The sequence below is a fragment of the Rattus norvegicus genome, chromosome 8, assembly GCF_036323735.1.
Source record: "Rattus norvegicus strain BN/NHsdMcwi chromosome 8, GRCr8, whole genome shotgun sequence".
In the NCBI taxonomy this organism is placed as follows: domain Eukaryota; kingdom Metazoa; phylum Chordata; class Mammalia; order Rodentia; family Muridae; genus Rattus; species Rattus norvegicus.
The window spans coordinates 20,919,267-20,939,670 of NC_086026.1; the positions used below are offsets into that span (position 1 = coordinate 20,919,267).

A 20,404-nucleotide genomic window follows, 5' to 3' on the forward strand; every position below is an offset into this window, starting at 1 on the left:
TGACAGGAACCTGATATAGCTGTCTCCTGAGAGGCTCTGCCAGACTCTGATCAATACAGATGCAGATGCTTGCACCCAACCATTAAACTGAACATAGGGACCCAAATGGAGGAGTTAGGGGAAGGACTGAAGGAACTGAAGGGGTTTGCAGCCCCATAGGAAGAGCAGTGACAATTTTAATCACCGATTCTTTACTCCTGTGAGCTAGAGTCTCTTCTGCATCCATTCAACACTGGAAACTGGGCTTCCAGATATATGAATATATAAATGTTAAGACTACAACTGAACTTGAATTCATGTACAAAAGAGCAACAGGGCTCCAAAATGGGGGTTGGAGTATCAACACTTTTGTTGGACTGAAATCAAGCAGCCACTTTGACCCACAGCATTTTACCCAAAATGCTAAGAATGGAACCAGCACTTGAAATTCATCTAAGTGCCAAGGGGTATCAGAACATTTGAATACAACAGATGTTTTCACATCTGGGCCATTTTGAGCAGTATCATCACAGACATGGGAGTGCACGTAAGTCAGTGAGATCTTGACTTCGATCTTATTGCTGAACTCTCAGAACTGCGATTTCTGGGTTACAGTGGCTGTTCGATGAGTGTAGATGTAGGTTACTTCTCCTTCCATAGGAACGAAGTCTCACTGTAATACAAAGGAACATGGAGAACATTATCCCATATGAAAGAGTCCAGTCACGGGGTTGGGGATTTATCTCAGTGGTAGAGCGCTTGCCTAAGAAGCGCAAGGCCCTGGGTTCGGTCCCCAGCTCCGAAAAAAAGAACCAAAAAAAAAAAAAAAGAAAGAGTCCAGTCACAGGAGGGCACATGTAAGATGATTCCAAAGAAGTCACTCCCTAAAGCCAGATGTAGGGTCATGGAGAGAAGGCAGCTCATGCTTGCTCGGTGGGTGAAAGGTTTGGGCTTTACACATGGAAGTTTCCTAGTGCTGTGCTGTACATCACTGAGCTCATACTTGACTGAGCACAAGGCATACTTTAAAACCTGCTCCTCTGAGCCCGGTGGAGCAGCAATCCTGCTTTAGGAAGTAGAGGAGGAAGGAGGATCAGAAGTTCAAGGTCAGCCTGGACTATATGGGATCCTGTCTTAAAATCCTCCCCACCTTGAACAATTTAAACAGCTCCGATTTTAGCTCTTATTTTCCTCCTTGAATATGGCTGGCGATAATTTGTTAATGAAAAATTGTTAGTCTCTTGTGACTATATCCCAAATGTGTCTCTGACAAGGTGTGTGTGTGTGTGTGTGTGTGTGTGTGTGTGTGTGTGTGTGTGCCATGATCCATGGTGGCCAAAATGCTGGATGACCACCTATGTCAACCAATCAGAAGTCTGCACCTGAACTTGAGGTCCCTTGAAGGCTGAGGGTTTCCTAAAAAGGAAACTTCTCAAAACCGAGGCATCCCGAGGAAGGTCATGGAAGGAAGATGGTAGGGAAGCATCTTTGAAGAGAACATTGAGTCCATCAAGTAGAACGTGAGTCATCTCTGCACTGTTTGAAGAGAACTGCCCATGTTTAAACTCAGGGCCAGTGGCCTGAGACCATCCCATGGAGTATGACCATTGATTGATGCTCTAGCTTCCCCCACTTCCTTTTGTTTTCTGGGATACTGGCTCATCCCCCAAAACCTAAGGACACGAGAAAGGGTCTGGTCGTCACACTTACACTCCAGGACTTGGAGTACCAGTGACATTGATAGGCTGAGAAAATGAAGGGAGGCTGTATTCCTTCTACTGATATTTACTAAGTACGCACATACAGTTAGCACTAAGAGGTAGGGATGATGACAAGCAACTGATGACTCCCTCTTTTCCAAAACCTCTATGTTTGGTGTCTGGAGAAAGGAAGCAGAGGACAGAGCCACACCTTCCTTAAGCAGGTTAGTCTCAACCTCCTCCCAGGGTCTAGGAAGCAGGTGCAGTGCAAGGAGCCTGAGGACTCTGGCATTTCTGGGGACTCTGTCAGACGGAGGTAGGTTATTTCCTAAGTTTCCAAAGAGGGATTATCCCCCCTCAGTCACTAACGGTGCCACCCATAGCCATAGTCACTCCCCTAGTGGATCTCTAACATCCGACTTCCACACCTGAAACGCTGGCAGGGCCCAGGAGATTCACACTTTACAGGGATGTCCAGGTAACTAGGTCACTAAGCTTTCAGTCCAACTTGGACTTCTCCCACTGCAGGGCAGTGATATTGTAATTAATTCTAAGCCAGCTGCACACCAGGGTTCCCTGGGTCTGCCTCCAGGGAAGCCCTGTGGCTAGCTGAGGTAACTGTCCGTCTCCCTGTGGATCACAAGCCTGTAAGGCACTTTTCCCAAGGTCTGCAGGGGCAGAGTGGGGGTGCTGACTGACTCTCACACCTACCTCTGAACTTAGCAGCAAATTGAACTCAGCCAATCAGTTCAGTTCTTTGTAAACACAAATTTCTTACTACACAAACACATTTTATTATCTATTCCAAGAAGTTTGAGAGGATTAGATATGATAATTTAACACGGTGACTAGTGCAAAGAAAATACCCTCAAACTTTTGCTGATACCAGTCTGTCAACAGACTGACCTCTCACAGGCCAGACATCATGGTCCTCCTGCTGGATCAAACTCACCAAGCATTCTCGATATCTGAAGAAAACAGTATAATGTGCATGTGTGCTATTTATGTGCTATGTATGTACATGGTATATATTTTGTGTGTACGTTCCTCATGTATATAAGTATGGTATATGTCTGGTATATGTATATGTGGTTTGCATATGTATATTGTTATGTTTGTTGTATATATATATGTGGTATATGGTGTGTATATGTACATGGTGTGTGAGCGTGTATGGTGTGTATCTAGTGTAATTGGTATGCACTTGGTGTATATATTGTAGTGTGTATGGATACAGTATGTGGTGTGGTACATTAATGATGTGTAGGAAAAGTTGATAAAAATCCCTGGAAGTCACTCACCTTCAACACTGCAGATTTTGATCTTTCGGCTCAGGTAATCAAGAGATCTTTTTCCCCTGGCCCTTCAAGGAAGAGGCAACATTCAGTAACAGGTCAAGGTGGCAGGGAAAATGACATCTTATGAGTACAGCTTGACTTCTGTCCCAGCCAATTGGAATCCAGTGCCCAGTTTGCCATTAGGAGTGTCTGCAGGTTTGTCCCTGTGGTCACTTGAGTTCACCAGTTGTGGGCTGCAGTGTGAGCAAGTAATTGAACAGCACTGACAGCAATTCCGTTCTGCTCATTTCACAGGTTTGCTGCTAGGTCCACGAGCTGATGCAGGCTAGAGAGCACCTTCCTGGACAGGTATGGTGGCCATGGCAGCAGGTGGCACTGGGCCCTGCAAATCCTCAGTCAGGTGGCATTTGGAAGCATCATGGAAGCAGCGCCCAGTGCTCCAGAGGGCCGAGAGGATCCTCTTGTACTCCCTGCGGAAGTTCTGGTTCAGAAGCCCATAAACAATAGCATTAAGGCAGCTGTTGAAGTAAGCTAGGAAGTAACTGGTGACAAAAAGCCCTTCTGGGATCTGAAGAGCCATTGCCTCTGGATTGATGGCCACTGCAAGGCCAATACAGTTGAGGGGGGCCCAGCATATGGCGAAAACCACAAACACTGCGAACATGGTTAGGAAACTGCGCAGGTCACTGGGTCTCAGGCGTAGCTTTCTCTCAGCCTTTGCCTTCCTTCGGGCCTGGAGCACCAGTATCCATATTCGCAGGTAGCAAAAGGACACCACAGCAATTGGAAGGAGGAAGTGGATGGCCACCACAGCCATAGTGTATTGGGTGCTGGCTGTCTGGATGAAGGTGCAGGAATAGATTCGCGGGTCATATTCTAGAGACCCCACAAAGAAATTGGGCACCAAGGCCACCAGAGTGAGAAGCCAGATGAGGCTGATGTAGAGGGGAGCATGCCACTGACTGCAGGCTCGGTGGTAGGTCGCACTGTGACAGATGCACCAGTAGCGGTTGATGGCAATGGCTGTGATGTTGAAGACAGAGCCAATGACACTCAGGCCCATCACAAAGGCACTGGCCTTACAGTGGATCTCCCCAAGTACCCAACCGTCATGGAGAATGGCCACAAGGATGAGTGGGTAAGGGTACAGGGCTACCACCAGGTCAGCCAAGGCCAGATTCACCACAAATAAATTACCTGAAGCAGGAAACACAGATTAGTAGTCAGTAAGGGCTCCACAACTCCTGGTCATTACTTTTTATGGGGATATAGCTCAGTGGGTAAAATGCTTGCAACTCAACCATGAGGACCTGAGTTTGATTCCCAGAATTTTAAAACGAATTCAGGCATAGTGATAATTCTTAAAATTCCAAGGAAAGATAGGCAGATTGATCCCTGGGGCTCACCAACTACCCCCACTAGGCCCACTAGCCTAATGAGTGAGTTCCACTCTAATAAGAGATCCTGACTGAAAATATGAGGTAGATGGTACCTCATACAGGAGTACAGGAATGATACCCAAGGCTTATCTCTGGCTTCTATACCCATACTTACTTTTGCATCTACACACACACGCACGCACGCACGCACACACACACACACACACACACACACACACACACACACACACACACAGACATGTACACAGCATTTTGTCTTTCTCTGAATCACTTTCATCAGCACGGGAAGTGGAAATCCCGTGTCATTTGGAGACAAAATTGAGAGCTCAAATTGCATCTGTGTTTGTCTACTCAGGTTCTTATGGACTTCCTTTGGTAACTTGCAAGGCATTACTAATCACCGTACCTTGTGGTAGGTGTTTTGAGAGCAATGGCCAGTGGAGTGGGTACTCCCAAGTAACTGCTTCCAGGACAGGCACAGAGGTACAGTGTCCTGGTTGGCTTTTGTCAACTTGACGCCAACCTAGACACATATGGGGTAGAGGGAATCTTAATTGAGAAAATTCTCCCATAAGATAGGCCTATAGGCAAGTCTGTCAGGGTATTTTCTTGGTTCATGAGTGATGTGTGAGGGCCCAGCAAGAGCAGGCTGTAAGCAGAGACTGAGGGAACAGTCAACCAATGAATGCCCCTACTTGAGACCCATCCCATGTATGATAGCCAACCCCTGACACTGTTCGTGATACTCTGCTATGCTTGCAGAGAGGAGCCTAGCATAACTGTCTCCTCATCCATCAGCAGATGGAGCAGATTCAGTGACCCAGAGCCAAACATCAGGCAGAGCTTGGGGAGTCTTGTACAAGCGTGGGGGATAGACGTGAACAAATCAGAAAGGTTAAGGACACCACAGAAGACCTACAGAGTTGACTGACCTGTAGGAGCTCATAGAGCCTGAGCCACCAACCAAGGGTCATCCAGGAGCTGGACCTAGACCCCCTCCACATCTGTAGCAAATGTGTGGCTTGGTGTTTACGTGCTTCCAGTAACAAGTGGAATGGTGGGCATCTCTGTCTCTGTTCCCTGCCATTGGATCCCCTTCCCCACTACTTGGACTCCCTGGTTGTGCCTCAGTGAGATAGGATTTGCCTAGATATGCTGGGACTAGATGCCCCAGAGTGGGGCGATGCCCAGGGGGGCTCTCCTTCTCTGAGGAGAAGGAATGGTGGAGGGATCTGTATGGGTGCGGCTGGGGAGAGAGGAAGTAGGGGGCTGTGATCATGATGTAAGATAAATAAAAAATAATTTTAAAAGTATTTAAACAAACAAACAAACAAACAAACAAACAAACAAAGCAGGTTGAGCCATGAGGAGCAAGCCAGACACTTAGCATCATTGCTTAATGGCTTCTGCTGTAGCTCCTGCCTCCAGGTTCCTACCTTCAGTTTCTGCTCTGATGTACCTTCATAAAGAACTGTGAACAGAACATGGGATCTAAAATATACCCCCCTTTCCCCACGTTGCTTTTGGTTATAGTGTTTTATCACAGAAAAAAAAACCTCAAAAACAAACAAACAAAAACAAAAGCAAAAACAAAAACAAACAAAACCCTAACACAGAGACACAACTGTTCTCTTCTCTCAAAACACTGGAGGAACACGGTGATGGCCATTCTTCCTTTGCCTGCACTTTCCTGGCTTTCTGAGCTTTCTCCTCTGAATGGAGCCCTTCTCAGTGTCATCAACTCAATCAGCCAGAGCCCTGGGAAGCCATAGTCATCCAGGAACATAGCTTGAAGGTCAGTCTCTGTACCTCCAGCTATGCTGTCTGAGAACATCAGGGCACCATGAGCAAAGCACCAGGAACCTGAAGGGTTTCAACATGAAGCTGAGGGCAGGAGCGGCTCCCTTCCCTAACACCACCATGCCTCACCAAGCCCTGTGTTTCTGAGCATTCGCTGTGTGCTCAAAAGACAGCAGGCTGTCCGTGGAAGGGATTTCTCAGTGGCATGATACACAGGACATAGTCTTTTCAACCTTCTGCCCATGTGACAAAATGTCTCCTGCTTGTCGTAGGACAGATGAGTGCAGTGTGAAGGTAGAATGAATTCACAGAAGGAACTTCCAAGATGGCTGGGATGCAGGTGCGCCGACCTGCTTCCAAATTGATCATCATTCTACACCTCCATTCCTCATCTGTCCTCATCCTATGGAGAGCCCACCTCTGTGAACATTAGGGAAGGAAGAGGATAGGCTGAGGTCTGTAAAAATGTCAGAAATTCATCTGTCACACGAAGCAGACTCCATTTGCATGTGTTAAAACACTGGGCTGGGAAAGGGCTGGCTCCAGCCTGCTTGCGTCTCCACACACGTGCTCACTCTATCAGAAGACTGAATGGTAGGGACCAGCTGAAAGAACTTATTTTCACTTCAAAACTCCAGGTCAGGCCAGCTCAGAGAGAGAAAAGAAGTCCCACGACACTATGGAAGTTCTTGGGACCTCAGCAGGTACACGGGCATCAGAGCCAGGGCAGGATCCAAAATGGCCAGGGCCTATGACAGGATGGTAAAGGGTGAACCCTGATGAGGAGCATGGGATGAGAGGAGGCATGGTGCCGGGGTCTAAGGATCACCCAAGGAAGATGTCTAGGGACAGTGTAACCTGCTTAGGCTTCTGGGGGGAGAGGTGCGGGCATTCATCCTACTCTGTTGTTTAAGGGTTTAATTTATTTTGTGAGCTAAAACTCCTATTTCCTTTCCAGTTGTTACTACAAGGTGAGAAACATACAACTGAGGGCATGGGGGGGTGGGTTCTGGTTGGTGTCTTTGCGATTTATTCTCAGTCTCAGTGGTTGTGTCCATGAGTATGTCTTGAGAGTGTTTTTAGATTAGGGTGACTGAGTGGGGAAGACATACCCTGAATATGGGTGGCCCCATCCCCTCGGTTTGGATCTTCGACTGAATAGGAGAGCAGGCAGCATTCACCACTCTCCCCTTCCTAGCTGTGACTGCAGTGTGATTGTCTGTCATGACCCTGCTTCTCTGCTTTCTCCCCCATCATGAGCTGCACCCTCAAATGAGTCAAACCTTTTTCCCCCAGGCTGCCAGTGTCTGGTGTTTTGTCCCAGCAACTAGAAAAGCTGTTGATGCATTGGCTCAAACTGCACTGAGTCCCCAGAAAGCGGGGACACATCCTAGTCCATGTTTCTTGGCTTCCGCTGAGGATCACGACTATGTTCTCTTCTGGGGTTTTAAGGCTCCTTTATCAGTTTGGAGGAGGTGCTGGAGGTTGGAGCCGCCTGAGATACACTTAGTTCTGCTCATTTCTAGTCATGGGCATGGGCAATTATTGAACTTTCTCTGTGACCTCTTCATCAACCATCCCTCCCTCTTCTACTGGAGACCACACCCACAACATGCTCCTTGGTGGTGATTTTGTAAAGAACATTTTCTTTCACTAACATAGGAAGGTTGGTTGCTACAGGTCCTGACAGTTTCAGGATGGACAGTAAACAGTCTCTTGGCATGTACTATTGTGAGCAGAAAAAGTCAAAAATGGCTGGAAACTGGCGCCAGCTCTACCAGTGTTTCCCTGGGAAAGCTAAAGCAAGAACTGCTGCGTTAATGTGCCTTGTCCCCTAATAATGCCCCAGAGGCGGCAAACAGCTTGTAAATAGCGAGCAGAACGCATTAGCTGCACGTGGAAAGTGATTCAATTACTCTCCCTGATTAAGCCGGCTGTTCCTAAAAGGCTGAAATCCACCAATCCCTGCTGGAAAGTCATCTGCCCAGTGGTCCTACTGCCTTCCAGCTCTCTTGGCATGAATCCCAATTAGGTGACTGTGGATCTTACGTTGTCGCCCATCTGTGAGATGCTGAGATGCTGGAGTCGCACTGGATGAGATTCAGGAGACCCCCGCTCCATCAATTTCCTCCCCAAACAGGTGAGAAATCAATCAGCCGGCATGGAGCTCTGTTCCTCACCTTGTACAGTGGCTTGTATATGAACATCATATACAGGTCTTAGAGTGACTCATCTGCCTGCCTCTTTCAGACAAGGCACACCAGTGGGAAGGGGCTGCCTCAACCAGGTTGTTCTCTTTGAAGTAGAACCCCTTCACTATTCACAGATAAACCATGTCTCCCAGTATAGTACCTTCTCATCCTTTCTCCTTTCAAGGAATTCTGTACCTGAGGAGGAGGTCAGTGCTATGTTGTCTAGTCTTCATCAGATAGAACTCTGAAAAGCAAAGTGACCTCTGTCTCTGGCCTCTTTTTTCACCCCCGAAATCTAAAGAGTTTACTTGTGTTTAAAATGGCTGTTGGCACTGAGCTTCAAGTCCGTCATTTATTTGGCAGGTATCCACGAGAATCTTCTCATAGCAGTTCTGCCTGGGCTAGGGGTTTAGGGATGGGCAGTGAGCAATCCAAGGGCATCCATCCCCATACAGAGAGACGACCAATGAATGAAAGCACAGGTAATGAGAGAAATCCACCGATGGCTATGCCTGAGAGGTTAACCACCTTCAGATCAGTCTTCCTTCATCAGTTATCTAAATAGACTGTACAGGATGCTGTCTCTCATATATAGGAAGGGATGACATGCTCATAGAAAGACCTGTCATGATGTACCAACACAGGGACATTGGCCAACTTGTCCATGTCAGAACAAGGAGGTTGGAAGAGCAGAAGTTCCTAAATCAGACAATGAAAATGGATGGTGTTGGTCAGGCAGAACAATTCCCCAAAACCTGTCAACAAGATTGCTTCCACCCAAGAGTGGCAGTGCACCTCAAACAGGATCTTACGATGAAAGGTTAGCAATAGTGATACCAACATGAATCATGTGAAGTGTTCTAATAACAATTTGGGTATAAGCACTTTTGAAAAGATTGAACAAATACTTTATTAATAACTCACTTTATCAATAACTCGGTTTCCTTACAAGTACCCAAGCAATGGATAAATTTATAGTAATCTCCTAATTAGCTTCTTGAATTCCTGGAGGGCAGTAATTGTTTTCTTTCAAAGTCCTATTACTTATAAAAAAAAAAAAAACCCCTCAGGGTGTCAGGATGACTCCTACAAAGGCTGAGATAAAACTGTTTTTGCTTTGATTACATAAATTAATAGTGTCCTGGAAAATACCAAAGATGATATTTCATAACCTTAAAGAAAAAAAGACATACTTAAGAGGATACGAAGCACACATTTGAAAGAATAGCTGGTAGGGTATCAGCGAACATTCTCCACAATGATGGGAAGAGCTCATCTGGGAACCAGGATGAGTGCTATCTTATTTAACAAACGCAACAGTAACAGCAGAACACGAACAAATGTGCTGCCAGGCTCTGTGGTGTTCATTGGGCGCTTCTTGTAAGAATCCTATAAGTTTAGCCAGACAATTTTTAATCTCCCAGATAAAGGAACAAGTACCCAGTCATATGAGTCTATAACAGAGAAAGAACCAGAGGACAAGAAAGCTATGGGAGAGATAGAAGTTGATAAGGGTGTAGAGAATTGATGTTCATCACAAGTGAAGGGCAGAAATAGGACCCGGCAGAACTCAGCAGTGAGGAGGTCAGCCAAGATATCAGCAAGGTGAATTCTGCTTTTTACAGGAGAATAAAATGGTGGTCTATTGCCTGTTCTCTCAATCAGCTTTGACTTCAAGGAATGAAAGAGAGTAATATTTGCACAGGGATATCCATTGGATGAGGGATTGTAGAATTTTACAATTTTATTAGTATTTTATTTTTATTGGTGTACTTTTTTGTATCTACCCGTTGGTTTCATATAGATTTCATTGAAGTCTATCATGGGAATTGGACCCTCTTCTTTTTCCCCTCCTCCCATCCATTCATCCTCTTCCCTTTTCTGTCTGTTTCTCAAATGAAGATTTTGTCTGACCCAGGGGAAATACTCAGTCACTGCTTTAGCTGCTTTCTGTTTCTGTGACATAAAACAGACAGAGGTCTATTACAGCCGCCACTTCCAGGGCACCGTCCGTCTCGGTAGGGAGGACGTGGTGCAGGGGCCTGAAGCAGTAGATCACACTCCATTCCCAGTGGGGAAGCTAAAGGAGCAGAACGGTGGGGTCGGATCACTTTCTTTTTATTTACAGCCCGCAAACTGAAGCCACCCACGGAAGGATCTTCCCTCTCCAATTACCCTAATCAAGAGACTCCCTCACAGGTCTGCCCAGAGGTTTGTCTCCCTCATTCTGCTAGTGGACAACCATGCCAACTATTATTTATGAGTACTGTCCTTGTCTTATTATCAGTCGTATTGAAGTCTTATTGGCTCATGGGTCGAACTAGGATTCCCCATGAGGTAAGACATGAGCTATAAAGCCATATGCCCAGTCTTGATGGGGGTGTGTTCTAACACATGTGAAGGTAGGTGATTTAATCCTCCTGGGAAACTCACAGGGTGCCCTTACATAAGCCATTGCAGCCTGTTCTTGCCTGCAATAGTTCTGATGGCTAAAGACAGCAAGGAAGGAATGAAATTGCCCAGGCATTTGCTCCCTAACCTTTACCTGCTTTGCTATTCACATTTTACACTGTGAGTTGTAGATGCCACAGTCATGGCAGACCATGTCCTGCAGGACATAGTGTCTAAGTACAGAAGCCAGTGCTTTGGAAATGAAGGCAGTTAGACAGAAGAATCTCTATGTCCCCAGGAAGCTGAGAATTCTTCAGAGGGAATTGGTGAGGACTAAGAGTTCTCCTCCATTGTCAGATCATGGCTCCTGACTGGTAACAGGATCTCAGGGTGAGGAACATTGCTATGCATTACTAATGCTGCTTCAGAGGAGATAATGGTGGGGTGCACAGAGGCAATGCTATTCCATCGGCTTTTGTGTTGAGGAGTGTATGGTGGTGGTTGTGGTAGCAAGAACCCCATGTTTTATAGGCTGTGTGTGTGTGTGTGTGTGTGTGTGTGTGTGTGTGTGTGTAGGCAAAAGCTTGACATCAGTGCCCTTGATTGCTTTCCACTTTCCACATTGAGATAAGGTAACTTGCTGAACTTGGAGTTTATTGATTCAGCTAGTCTGGCTAAACAGCTTGCTTCAAGGATCCTGTCTCTGCTCCCAGAGTGCTGGTATCACAAGTAAGCCACCATGCCCACCTAATATTTATGTAAATGCTAGAGATCTGAACTCTGTTCCTCTTACATTTGCACATCAGGTGCCTTATGTATGGAGCCATCAACCCCAGCCTTTGAAACAGCTGATGGTGGTTCAAGACAGAGTATCAAGGAGGCACTGAGAGGCAACGGTGAACAAGTTTTAGAGACTGTGTGCAGCTGAGGCTGCTGAGGGATTCCAGCCATCTAGGAGCTATCGCAGGCAGGCCTTCGTGACCAGTACAGATACGGGCTTAGGAGGACAGCGTGAGGTATATTTTGAGCTTGCATTGCCCCCAGGAAGGATAATGTGAGGTGACAAGGCACTGTGGGTAAGGCTCTGGCTTATAGAAAGGATGGCACATACCTGACTGTTCTCACAGTGGTCGGTTCCCTGAATCTATGCCTTTGTCCCCAAGCCCCCCACACCCTAACAGCTCCCACAATGGAACTGGTCTTGTGACAGTCAGTAAGGAGTCCTCATGTCTCCTGGGAAGCACGATGGAACCTCAGGGCATTGCATCTTGGTTACTGGAAATAAATGTCCTTTATATGCATAATCAGAATTGTATGACAGTATATATTGACTGTCACCTCCACAAGATCTAGAATTACCCAGGAGACATACCTCTGTCCCTGTCTACAGGACACAGATGTTTTCAGATTGAGTTGAACGATGTGGGCTCACTTTAAATGTGGGAAGCACCAATGTATGGAGTGGTTCCTAGGCCAGATACAAAAAGGCATTTGAGCTGAGAATCACTATTCTCCTCTTCCTGGTTCCTGACTGTAGAGACAGTATGCCCACCCATGTCTCAGACTCCTGCTGCCATGCTCTCCCACCACGATGGACTGCAGCTCAAATTATGAGCCAAAGCAAACCTTTCCTTCCTTATGCTGTTTTTTTTTCCTCCTAGCAGTGGAAACATAGCTATGGAAATACAGCAGTACTGACAGATTAAGGGAATGGAGGAATACAGAAAATCAGAGAGAAGTTGTTCTTGAAGTAAAGATAACAACTTTAGTTTAAAAATGACTAATAAAGAGTGTATAGGTGCTGAATGCAGGTTTTCAAGCATTTTGAAATATCACTCTACCATGGTCATTTAAAGACAACACTACATTTAAAAAAATAAAATAACTGCCATCAATAAAGCCAACAGGCATTAAACAAGGGCTGAGTGTACAACACATAGTGAGTACTTTCCTAGCATGGATGTGATTCTTTGGTCCATTTCTAGCACAAAATAAGGAGGAGGGGGAAGAGGAAAAGGATGAGGATGAGGATGATGAGGAGAAATGAAAAGCAAACAAGCACAAGCAAGCACTGATTAAATTGCATGACTACAAGTTGCCAGCAGGGCAGGAATTAATGCTCCTGCATAGCATGCTAATTTGTTTCTCTAGTGCTGGGCACTAGTGCACAGGCAGCAGGGGATAGGAGGAACAGGATGAAGCACCAGCAATTCCACCTTCTCCCCAGGCCTGGCTGCACACTCGGGTCTGGAACACAGAGTGGGACAGTCCTACGTGGGGTGGAAAAGGGGCAGGATTCAGACCTTCCTCAGGCAAAAAGCAGCAGTGAGCACTTCCTCAAACTGCCTCTCTTATGGCAATCTAAGGGCTGAGCAGGCTTCTCTGGGTATCCAGCAGGTCCAGGAGCAAAGTATGAGGACCTAGAGGGCTAGGCACACTGGTCCACAGAACACCTGCCTTCCTGTTCAGGAGATGAATGTTTGAGGTAGCAATATTAGGGCAGTGTGAATGTGAGTGTGTGTGCGTGCATGCGTACATGCGTGTGTGCGTGCGTGTGTAAAGCACAGTTTTCTAGCAGTAACTCTTCGCTATTCCAGGTTATTTTCCAGAGCTAAAATGATGTCTTGCAAAGGTATTCCAGGAAACACGAGCCCTACTAACTGGTGCCTGTGTGAAGTTCGTGCTCCTTAGTAGTGTTAGGTTTCCCACAGGCTAACTAAAAGCTCACACTTTGCTCCTGGATTCTTTTATAGATAAAAATTCTCAGCACTCTCTTTCCCCAAGGCGTTTATACAATTTAGTATGAATGGCTTTTGCCAAGAGCTTGGCGTCTTGAAAGGCTTTCCCACGGTTTATTTTCACACCTTATTTGACTTTAGATGGCCCTAACATGCAAGATAAGAATCACAAAATCAACCAGTGTGTCACTGAGGTCCACCTCAGGCTCACCTGGTCACACATTGCAGTACCCAGTCAGGAGTTGAGTTTGCACACCCCTGTCTCTAGTTTTGATGCTCTGCAGGGAAAAGTTGAAATGGGACTAGATTGGAATGGAAAAGGATTTTAAGGATTGACATATAACTTAGCCAAATCATTGCTTAAGTTCTCACGGTGTCCCACAATTCCCCTGTCTTCACTCAGAATGGAAGCTTCACCTGCAAATGTCTAAATTACACTCTTACTTGGAATTGGATCTTCTAGTGACGGGATGCATTTTTGACACAACGCTTAGGAGAATGCTTGCCTCCACCCGTTGCTCACGTCCATACAGTGCCCAGTCATTCTTCCAGCAAAGGCTTTTAAATGACCTCCTGTATGAAGTCAGTTTGGCAGGTAGGGAGAGGGCAGGAGCTTCCATGGCCAAAGGGGGCCTCATCTACCAGAAACAGTTGAAATGCCATGGGTAGCCACAGTGTGTAGCTCTACAGTGCTCACATCCTGCCACAAACAAGTGCTCAAGGAAAGCCCGGCTCATTCATGTTGGCACTAATGTGCCTGGTGTGTCCTGTACAGCTTCCAGACTAACTTAGCAGGAGGAAACCAGAACTTCCCTTAACTTCTTCAAAGAGCCAAAGTCTGGGACTAGGATGGAAAGAATGGAAAGAGACACCTGTCACTAAAAAGAGAACGGGACCTGTGGGTGCCGGGTGTGTGTGGAGGTCTTATGGATCTAACGTTCAGGGTAGGAACCAGTAGCCGGGGCGGGGTGCGATGGGATCCCAGCCTCAAGGAAGCTGACACTCACCTGCGTTCCGCAGCTTGCGGTTCCTGAGCACCGAGAGGATCACAAGCAGGTTCCCCACGAAGTCCACAGCTGTGGTGACAATGACTACTGTAGATAGCATGGGAGCCACCCAGGGTGCCCGGGGAGTCTCAGGGGGCTCCGCCTCCGCTGACCCGGGCCAACTAGGGCGCGCTGCCAGCCCGCTGGCCGCACAGCAGTTGGCGATGGAGCTGTTGTCAGGCATGGTGACGCTGCAGCCCGGGATAGATGCGCAAGGTGTGCACTGCTTGGGGGCGCTCCCGCTGTCCCCTCCCCGCCCAGCAAGTGCTAAGAAGAGGCTGTGGGGAGGGACCAAGAGGAGACAATTAATTGAACGTGGGCAGAGGGGCGGAGAGAAATAAAAGATCCAGACAAGGACTGGGGCTCAGGTGTTGTGGAGAGGAACGAGTCCCTCAGTGGCATGCTGAGGAGCAGCACTACAGCGAGCATCTCTGCTCTGCTCTGTGGCCAGAGAACAGCCTGTGTCTGGCCCATCAATAGATGGTCTACCAGTGTCTGGCCCACCTTAGGTGGCCTAGTTGGTAAGGCCTGGGCCCCTAAAAACCAGAACTAGCTAGATCCTTTACTACGTGGAGGAGCTGTGTCCATTTGGGGACACCCTTTGCGGGCTGGAGCAGATGCTGGTGGTATGAGCTGTCTGATCATCAGAAAGATGGGGTTTGAGACCCCCTTGCCAGGCGCTGCTGCTCTAAAGAGCAGATGACTCCTGAGGAGTGGGGATCAACCCCAGAGTTAGAAAGCCAATAGTGCTGAGCTCTGGGAAGTGACAGGGAAGTATCCAGTAGCCACGAGTGTGTATTGTGAATAACCACGAGGTTAGTGCTGGAAAACAAATACATGTATGGATATTGGTTTAAGAATGGTGCTTATATGGCTCCATGGTCCACAGTGGAGGTAATTATAATGTGGGCTTGGGAGAAGGGCAGGAAGCATGAGCACAGGATGGAAGGAAATTTGGCCACTCACGATGCTCCCTGACCTCCTTAGTGACCTCCTTAGTGCCACTTATGTTGGCCCCACATGACCACGAAACCTGAATTTATCAAGAGACTGCAAATGGGATCTCAATATTGCCTCAAGGACAAGGCAAAGGAGGTGGGGTTTTAGGATAGGCACCTGTGGCTGCTTCACACAGTTAAACCTGTGCCCCCGTCAAAGGATGGGCAGTTGGGATTAAGCAGAAATTCAGAATGAAGCTCGATCGATATGAGAACAAAAGGCTATCTTTTCCAAACCGCTTATCCCACATTCTCCACAGCAGTTTTTGTGAGTCTCAGCCCAAACCCTAAACCAAACAGACCTCTACCAACAGCAGAGTGGGCGAGTCAACTTCACACACTGTGACGAAAACTGCTTGTAAACACAACTGCATGGATTAACCTCAAAAGTATCACATGACAGAAGAACTGTAACACATATATACCCAGCACACACACACACACACACACACACACACACACACACACACCCTTCAAATGCATGTGCATGTTAAGTGGAAGAAAAGAACGTAGTATAATCCAGATACCATGCATACAGAAAGTGTGTAGTATTCTGTTCAATTCATGAGGTCTAACATTCATCTGTGATAGATCTTAGTACATCTGATAGAACTCAGAACTAGCTTGATAAAAGAGATTTAGTTAATTAAGTAATCAATCTGGCAGTTCTGAGACTCCAAATCTTGTAATGGTAGGCAAGCATTCAGGCTCAAATCTGAAATGCTAGTTTTTACATTCGACTTTATATAAGTCCCGCTCTTCCTAGAAATCAACAGAAGAAAGGCAGAGGAAGGACGGCTGTGAGGACAAGGACACTGTACACCTGGTGAGGAGAGGACATCTCCATCCTGGGAAGGATGATTCAATGAAAGGAGGTGGTGTTTCCCCTGGGCACAGAGAAGGCTGGAGCCAGCTGCAAATTCAGAAATTCAGAAGGGCTTCTAGACTGGAGGGAAAGTTTGGGCTTCTCTCAGATTCTGTATTCTTGGGGAGTTTAAGGCTATCTCATAAACCAGGTTTTGGGATGGGGTAAGGTTCAAATACAGGAGAAGATATGAAATGACACTTCAGAGAGTGAAAATTCTCCCTAGGAGGCACAGCAGTCATGTTAGGACCTCGAGTGTGCCTGTGTATGACTTTAAACTAAACCAGCCACTTGAGGGGTGTCAATCAGCAAAACCAGAGCTGCTCAGGACACAGGGAGAGTTGGAACGAACCATTCTAGCTAGAGAGAGAAGTAAAATCATGGGAGTTGTTCTATTTTTAAAAGCAAGTATTTTGAGATGAGATGTCCCCTCATTTTCTGTCTTAGAGTGTTGGGTATTGAACTCAGAGCTTTGTGCTTATAAGAATGACTACTTCCCTAAGCTATGGCCCAGCCTGAAAAGCAGATTTCTGAAGTGTGTGGGCTCTTGTTGGGAAGGCTCTGGGGATGCTATGGAGTTGGCAACTGGAGGAAGGCAGAAAAACATGGCCTTAGAGATTGGAAAGTTTGGAATGGGCCTGTAGTTTGGTGAGATGCTAAGGTCCTGCCTCAGCCTGAGGAGGGTCCTGAGAAAGGCAGGAATGGGAATGGTGCTGATTCAGTGATGACTCGGAGTAGAAGATGCTAGTTCAGATGCTCTCTCTGTTCCCTGGTGACTCATCTTAATCCTAATTCATTCAGAGATAAAGTCCTGTAGAGATAAAGATCACAGTCCTTTATTTACTAAAGCTACACCAGGAGGAAGCTTTGATCATTGTTAGTAAATATCAAGAATTCTTAGATTTACACAAATTCTCCAAGTCCTGGATCAACAGTCCCATCCCCCATTTTTTTTTTTTTTATTAACTTGAGTATTTCTTATATACATTTCGAGTGTTATTCCCTTTCCCGGTTTCCGGGCAAACATCCCCCTCCCCCCTCCCCTTCCTTATGGGTGTTCCCCTCCCAACCCTCCCCCCATTGCCGCCCTCCCCCCCATCCCCCATTTTCTTAGAGCAGAACCAAGCACAAAGCGAAAGGACATTTCCTTATAGGTTTGCACAGCCTGTTCTTATGAGGAGCTGGCCACGTGGTTCTTCTAGTTTTCTGGTACAGCAGACAGCAGTCTTTAGTAACTCTTTCCAGGATAAAAAAATGACAAACTACTAAAACTAAAATGATTCCTTAGGACATTTTTAATTTATATAAGTAAAACAGTAAAAAGAGCTCTCTCTAGTATCTTTCCAGGCATTGTTATCTTGGGTTCTTCAATCAGCTAGAAAAACAGGGGGCTAACATTTTACATGCTTCTACATCATCTCTTAACTCTCTAATCTTCAATCCCTATCCTAGCAATTCTACAGCCTGTTGTACTCTCATTCTAATACTATTTATTCCTAAGTCATACATAAATTCCTATTTTTTTCTCTATAACTGAAACCACTCCAACTCTCTATCCTTGATGCCTCAAGTTCATCCTGGCTAACCAATGCCACAGTCATGGGTTTCTAAGTACCATGTATTTGCAGATTTGGGGTGTCCAAAGGGAGTTGGATCCCCTGGAACTGAAGTTACAGGTGTTTGTAAACTCCCTGGTGTGGAAAATGAAGCCAGGTCCTCTAGAAGATCAGTAAACGTGCCCAAGCATCACGGTCTCCCCAGGTCTTCTCTCTTTACGTTTACCTGAGTGCTTTAAAAACTTCTATCTGCATGAACACAGGTGTGGTAGCACTCTCCTACAAGTTTGCCATTTCACAAGTTGGGAAGTCTGAGGCAAGCCTGGGCTTCAGGGTAAGACGTTGTCTTGAAGATAACAACAAACCATGACAGTTTCCTATGCCTTCACCGGGTGGTGTCTTAAGTTACTGCACTTTGCTCTGATGAAACGTCGTGCCGGAAGGCAAGCTGGGGAGGAAAGGTTTATTAACCTGGAGGCAGGAGCTGATACAGAGGCCACAGAGGGGTGTTGCTTACTGGCTTTTTCATCATGCCTTACTCAACCCGCTTTCTTAGAGAGGCCAAGACCACCAGCCCAGACCTGGCACCACCCACAATGGGCTGGGCCCTCCTCCAGCAATTACCAGTTAAGAAAATGCCTTACAGGTAGATCTTATGGAGGCATTTTCTCCATTGAGGTTTCCTCCCTTGAGATGATCCTTGCCTATTTCAAGTTGGCATAAAATTTGTCAGCCTTAAGATTGCCTTATAAAAGGAAACATTTAATTGTGGACTTGCTTACAGTTAGAGAACCATCATGGCAGAGAGCACAAGCACGGGAAGGCATGATACTGGAGTAGCTGAGAGCTCACATCTGATCTGTAAGTCAAAAGGACATGGGTTAGGCAAGACTGAGCCTGACATGGGCTTTTCAAACCTTAAGGCCCACTCCCCAGTGACATCCCTCCTCCAAAGCAGTACCTCCTAAACCTTCCCAAGTAGTTCCTTACTGTGAGTCAAACACTCAAGATTACCAGGAACTGGAGGAGGGATGAGCCTCTTCTACATCACCACAGAGGGTTCGATAGTAATCTGCTTCTTCTAGTCCATGATGGTGGACTCTGTTCAAACCCATAGAACATGTACCAGAGGCAAAAGCTAATGGAAACTGTAGAGTTTGTGCGACAAGAATGGGCCAATAGGGTGTCATAGACAGTGCCAAATATCTTACTTGTAGGAAAGTTATGTATATATGAGAACAAATGCTCTGTGGGAACTAGTCATGTGCTGGTTTAAGATTACTATGACTCTAAAATAAAGCTCTTCCTAAAATAAAGAGATTTTGTATGGGAGAATAAAATATCCATGCACCCTAAACCCAAAAGAATTTATTCAAACATCAACAAGACTAACCATCTCTGAGTACCCAGAGAAGCAGTCCTGATAGGAGGTTGAAGGTCTGGTGGCATCCAAGCAATGGAGATGGTGTTCAGACTAAGAGAGTAGGTTTTGTGCTCAAGGAAGACATTCTATAAGGAGTGATTTCAGAACCCGGGCTAGAGAAGTGGACAGAGTCCTCCAGAGTGAGGTTGAGGGCTGTAGACTCATCAGTAGCTGAGGGAGTCATCAGATATCTGAAACCTAAAAGCCAAGAATCTTGTCAATTTCTCTGCTGTGGCTTGGAGATGTGTTGAGTATGCACCCCCAGGTTTGCTGTTAGAAGCTATGCTCCTAGAAGCTTGGTTCCTAAAGCAGAGATGGTCGTAGGTGGCAGAACCTGGAAGAGGTGGGGCCTGGTGAGACCTAATGATGACTGGTGACATAGAAGGCCTTATCCTTAGAAGGGACAGAGGTGGTCTCATGGCGGGTGGTGGTCTTGATCTTGTTTCCCGTGTCACTGTGTGATCTATCCCTTACATGTATATGCCTGCCACTGTAATACCATGTACCACAAGGACTTCACCAGAGCCAAGCTGACATTGAAGCCATGCTTTTGAACATCTAGAGAGGTGAACCAAAGAAACTAAATTGTTTGCTTTCCAAATGTCAGATGTAACTCTCTTGCTAACAGATAGGAGGCACTGTCCTTGGTATTTTGGGTTAGAGTTTACTTTAAGAAATGTTCCTCTAGCAAACTCTAAACTACTTTTAATTTTAATAGGCCAAAGATTAAGCAATATATATATATACATATATATATGTATGTATAAAATAATTTACACATAAATTTGTATAACATGTTTAGCACATTTATTTATATAAATAAGCATTCATGCTTATTTGTTGAGGTGCCCAAGTTAGAAATTGTGGGGTAATAAACACCAATAATGAGATGGTGGAGCAAGTTGTCCTGGACCCCTCTCCATGGCTCACAATTCTCCCTTGTCACACACTCTCATCCCCAGGATGATAGACCAAGTTCACAGCCCAAGCGGAGCCCTGTGCTTGCTATAGAGCAAAG

The 20,404-nt window shown here is 46.1% G+C and overlaps 1 protein-coding gene across 2 annotated transcripts; it reads right to left on the reverse strand.

Annotated features, from left to right (window-relative positions):
- Positions 1 to 326: 326 nt before the first annotated feature.
- On the reverse strand, positions 327 to 14,843 carry Mtnr1b (melatonin receptor 1B). 2 transcript variants are annotated; one of them, NR_172018.1, is made up of 3 exons: positions 14,506 to 14,843; positions 2,981 to 4,174; positions 327 to 652 (listed from the first exon to the last, which is right to left on the reverse strand). NR_172018.1 is itself a non-coding variant. In NM_001393841.1 (2 exons), exons 1-2 carry the CDS (start codon positions 14,726 to 14,728, stop codon positions 3,303 to 3,305), a joined length of 1,095 nt encoding a protein of 364 aa, NP_001380770.1. In that variant the 5' UTR covers positions 14,729 to 14,828; the 3' UTR covers positions 3,251 to 3,302. The 2 variants fall into 2 exon arrangements, 1 of the variants encoding a protein (NP_001380770.1); NM_001393841.1 differs by lacking the exon at positions 327 to 652 and having other exon boundaries at positions 3,251 to 4,174; positions 14,506 to 14,828.
- Between the last annotated feature and the right edge of the window lie 5,561 nt (positions 14,844 to 20,404).